At 37.9% G+C, this 4,448-nt stretch overlaps 2 protein-coding genes across 2 annotated transcripts in view; one reads left to right on the top strand and one right to left on the bottom strand.

The window, feature by feature from the left end:
• Nucleotides 1-2,161, top strand: part of vamp1b (vesicle associated membrane protein 1b) — a 5,792-nt gene extending 3,631 nt beyond the window's left edge. Inside the window, exon 5 of the mRNA XM_014024522.1 lies at nucleotides 421-2,161. Coding sequence (XP_013879976.1) covers nucleotides 421-437 — 17 coding nt within the window. The 3' untranslated portion in view covers nucleotides 438-2,161. The remainder of the gene's footprint in view (nucleotides 1-420) is intronic.
• Nucleotides 2,162-2,873: 712 nt separating this feature from the next.
• The window catches only part of tapbpl (TAP binding protein like), a gene marked incomplete in the record, with an annotated part of 6,380 nt that continues 4,805 nt past the window's right edge, over nucleotides 2,874-4,448 (bottom strand). The window contains 2 exon segments of the mRNA XM_014024482.1: nucleotides 2,874-3,596; nucleotides 3,919-4,144. Of these exon segments, the coding sequence (XP_013879936.1) occupies nucleotides 3,529-3,596; nucleotides 3,919-4,144 (294 nt within the window).

Below are 4,448 nucleotides of genomic sequence, written 5' to 3'. Positions count from 1 at the left end.
GTGTGTGTGTGTGTGTGTGTGTGTGTGTGTGTGTGTGTGTTGCAAAAATATCTAATGGACAAGTTGTAAAGAAAAGTGCACCAAGTAATTTTTAGCTGTACATGTAGAACTCATTAACTTTCAGAGTCGATCCAGTTAAACGTGGCCACCACAGCTTAACAACATTGAAGTAGATATAACTCAATCAGTTTTACAGATATTGAGCTAAAATTAGCTGTGGTAGTAACTGAGAGTCATTCCTACCAGAAGCTCTAAGCAGGATATTATATCACTCATTTCTAAGGTTGGACCAAAAACAAATAAAGCTTCAAATGTGACTCCTACACGACACATTTGCTTTTTGAGATTTATTTGTTCTTTTCTGGGATGTTTTGAAGGATCTGTCACACTAATGGCTCCCACTTTATCCCTCACTTGCAGTGTACTTTTTCCACTGAGCTTCGCCCATCATCACGGATGGATATGAACTTCAGTATAACATTAAACGGAAGAGAAATTATGAAAAAAATAAAATAAAAAAGAATTCCAAGCTCCACTCCTCCCTTTTATCAGCTCCTCTCGTCACTCATCCGACCATCCTGCACTTAAAATGTAGCGTTTGTAGGTGTCTCTCCGCTCTCTCTGTTCCCCTCCTCGTTGCTTTCCTTCAGCGTCCGGCTCGCTCCCTCCTGCCTCTGCACCTCATGCATTATTGACGGCTGCAGCTGGCAGGCCGAAAGAGGGAGGAAGTAAAAGAAAGAGGGGAGATAGAAAGACGTGAGGCTGAGATGTGAGAGGAGGTTGAACAGGAGTTTGCAGAATTTCTACTTCAGATGCGCCCAAGCTTGTTCATAATGAGCTTTTTCAGAGCTCCACATTTGTACATTGATACTGACATGTCTAACTGAAACACTTGTTGTCATCACTGCTTCAAGTCATTACTAAGATGTTAGATTAAGGATCCAGTCTTATTGTGATCATCTGTTCTGTTGCTGATAGATTTTTACCTGGTAGAATTTAGTTTTGTTTCTAATAATCTATTTAATTTCTGCAGCAGTGACGTGAGATGAGGAATGCAGAAAAGGGTCAGAAACTGTGAGGAATTTAGAAAACAAAAAAAGTGATTCAGGAAAATGTAGCAGATGCATTACAACAGCTTAATTCGAAAATAAGCTAAACGAAACGAAAACTAAGTTACTACTGTAACTAATGAGTTTTTCTGTAAATATGCTTAATTTGCACCTGGGTTTTTGTACCATATAGGGGTGTTAAGCTTRAATGGATAAACACACAAAGCAGCTTCTGACAGACAATCTGCTGCACGACTGACCTGGAGGAAAGACTCCAAACTCTGGTTTAGCCAGAGTCTCAGCCATAGACAGATGAATGTTTAGTGCCACATTTCAAATACGTCAGTGAAATTCTGTCCAAGCGTTTGCTGTTTTGAGTTGACCAGAAAGCCGGTAAATGAGGATTGTAGAGAGCCATGTGTCCACCTCGCCTCCTGCTGATTCACAGAAACATCCGTCACTGCAGCACGACAACAACCAGAATGAGGTGTTCGTTTCTAACCTGCATGGCAAACAGTMTCCATACTCGTGTGACGCGGCGTCTATCTGCCATTTCTAAACCTTACTGCCGATTGTACATTTTGTTTTGTCAAGTGGTTAAAGGACCTGTGTAAAAACGTCTTTCTGATCGGATACTTACTGCTTACGCAATGCTCACGAGTTTGCCAAAATTTAACAGAAATCACCTGCTTTAAAAAAATAAAACAACCTAATTTCCATTTAAAGACTGCAAACAGCTGCTCTCATAGTGAACCGTCAGAAACCATGTAGTATTGTTATAATAGAACCACATCTGTTCACATCTGTCAGCTCATGCTCCTGATTATGTGTTTATGTAACTTTCTTCAGGTTTGAGGGGCTTTTGGTTCTAAATGGAGCTCATTTCTTTTTTCTTTCTTTGGACTGATTTTGAAAGTTGTTCAAATAAGTGCATTTCTGCATAACTGTAGCGCTCAGTTTAAATGATCTGATGATATTGTGCAGCAATGTTATTAGATGATTGTTACATGAGATAAGGGGATACGTTGGGTGACCTGAAAATAATGATGCAACTGAAAACATTTGCATGTTTACCACTTTTGCTGATGCTAATAAAGAAGTTATGAACCAAACTGTATCCAGTGTTTTATTTCACTTGGTGTTCTTTCAGAAACCTTTTTCAATAACTACTCTGAAAAAAAAGTCCTACATTTTTATACTTGAATTGAGATTTTATGTTAAATGTAGGTGGTTGCCTCTCAGAGAGAAGTTTGCCAGATTGAAYCCCAGCCAGGGACCTTTCTGCGAAGAGTTTGCATGTTCTTTCAGTGAATGTTTGGGTTTCCTCCTACAGACCAAAAACATGCACATTAGCCTAACTGGTGACTCTGACAGCTGGGAATGGGCACCAGTGACCCCGTTGACCCTGAAAGGCAGTAGTGATTATAGAAAATGGGTGGATTTTAATATTAATATTTAAGGAAAATTTTGTGGCAGACTCAAATGTCACATATGTGCTTGACAAAAAGAATTAGTTCACTAAACCTAAAGATCACAAGACATGAACCCAATCCTAAAAACACCAACGGCTCTAAACCAAAATTAACAAAACAAAGATCCTAACAGACAAATCTGTGCAAACCCCTGCAGAAGCGAGCAGATGAAAAAAAATACAACCTTAAAAGTCTGTGTGAAGAAATTTAGTCTCCTCTTGACACTATTCCCAAGAYATACCTGAACAAGAAATGGGGTAATGTTGACAATAACTAAAGTCTTAATGAAAGCTGATGAACACATCTTTAATGTCACAAGTGACAAGACAAAGTACAGGAAAAAGAAAATCAATAATAAAAAGAGGCACATCATGAAAAAATGCAACATTTAAACGTACCAGAAAATAACAAAACCAAAAACCAACAACTCAAGTTTTAACTTAAATGCGAGTAAAAGTGAAAGTTTGGGTCATTTGGAGTTGGATTTTGTGGAAAGGTTATTTAGACAGCKCTTCGAAAAATCTAATTATCAGACAATCATTTACATCACATTTTACAGTTAAGAACAAATAGCAACAGCAGCTTGCTGTAGCACTGAGGGTGCTACTCAAAAGTCTCAAAGAACTTCTGCAGTATTTGGATTTTTTATWCATCGTTCAAGATTATATAAATGCCCAAAGCATTTACTGAAATGACAAATAAAGGATGTCTTTTTATAGATTTTTACATTTTTGAATGTTTGATTGATGGAGGATAGTTTTATAAAAGATCGAGGACCCAAACATTGCCATGTCTGCAAAATATACCTGAATAAATCTCACTTGCTCCAGTTCCCATTGTGCAAATAAATACCAAAATTTGCACTGTTAAAATAGATCATTTACAAACATTTCCCCTCAAATGTGTGTGTTCTTCCAGTTCAGCAGGACATGACAGTTAAAAACATGTTAAATGACACATGAAGCTGTTCTGAGCTCAGTTTCAAATAACGATGATCTAAGTTGAACCTATTTCATGACCTGATAAAAGAAAAGTACAGTGATGATGAGGAAACCCAGGACCCACCAATACGAATCTGCAGAGGGAAACAAAACACAGAAGAAGCAATAATTTTTTTTGCTTAAGAAACAAAAAATATAGTTTGGAATCACAATTCTTTCTCAACCTTCTGTTGAAAAGTTGAACATATATTGTTCCTGAAAAATAGCAATTTTCAACTTAAGATTAACAAAATATAATAGAGGTCTGTCAATGGTTTCTGTAACTTAAAATTATAATTTAAAAGATAAATATCCCTAAATCTGAATATATGAATCTAAAGCCTCCTCTTCTATGTTTGTGCTCCTGGTTTTGGATCCTAAATAAAAGTAATGCTCACAAAGGGTTGTTGTTCATACCTGGTTGAGGACTTTCCACCACTAAGCTGAGATTAAGCGGMGCATCCAGCGCCAGGTGGGACACCCTGCAGGTGACCTTTGTCCCCGGGGAGATGGTGGGGGGCAGAGTGAGRTGAGCTGACAGGGAATATGTCCCGTCGCCGTGCTGCCGATGGCTGCTTAAAGAGCCTTGATTTGGAAAAATCTGTGGCTCTGCATCTGTTGGAGAGAGATAAAACCACTCCATCTGAAAGACAGGAGAGCAGAACGTTACGACTGGAACTCAGGATTTTGTCATATTTGTAAGGAAACATTTTACATAAACAGCAATATGTTTAAGTAAATAACTGACAACTCATAAAAAAACTGTCTTATCTAAAACCTTATATATATATATATATATATTTAAAACCATAGATGCTTTTATTGAAACAAACTAGTAACAGCAAAGCATTTAGGTATTTCTACGCATATACTGTAAGTCAGTGTTTCCCAAAGTTGGGGTCGGGACCCAAAGTGGGGTCCTGAAACATCAAGGTGGGGTCCTGAAA

Source organism: Austrofundulus limnaeus, unplaced genomic scaffold, assembly GCF_001266775.1.
Source record: "Austrofundulus limnaeus strain Quisiro unplaced genomic scaffold, Austrofundulus_limnaeus-1.0 Scaffold425, whole genome shotgun sequence".
NCBI classification, from domain to species: Eukaryota; Metazoa; Chordata; class Actinopteri; order Cyprinodontiformes; family Rivulidae; genus Austrofundulus; species Austrofundulus limnaeus.
Note: the sequence above shows the minus strand (reverse complement) of the source record. Positions and strands in the feature narration are given on the sequence as shown.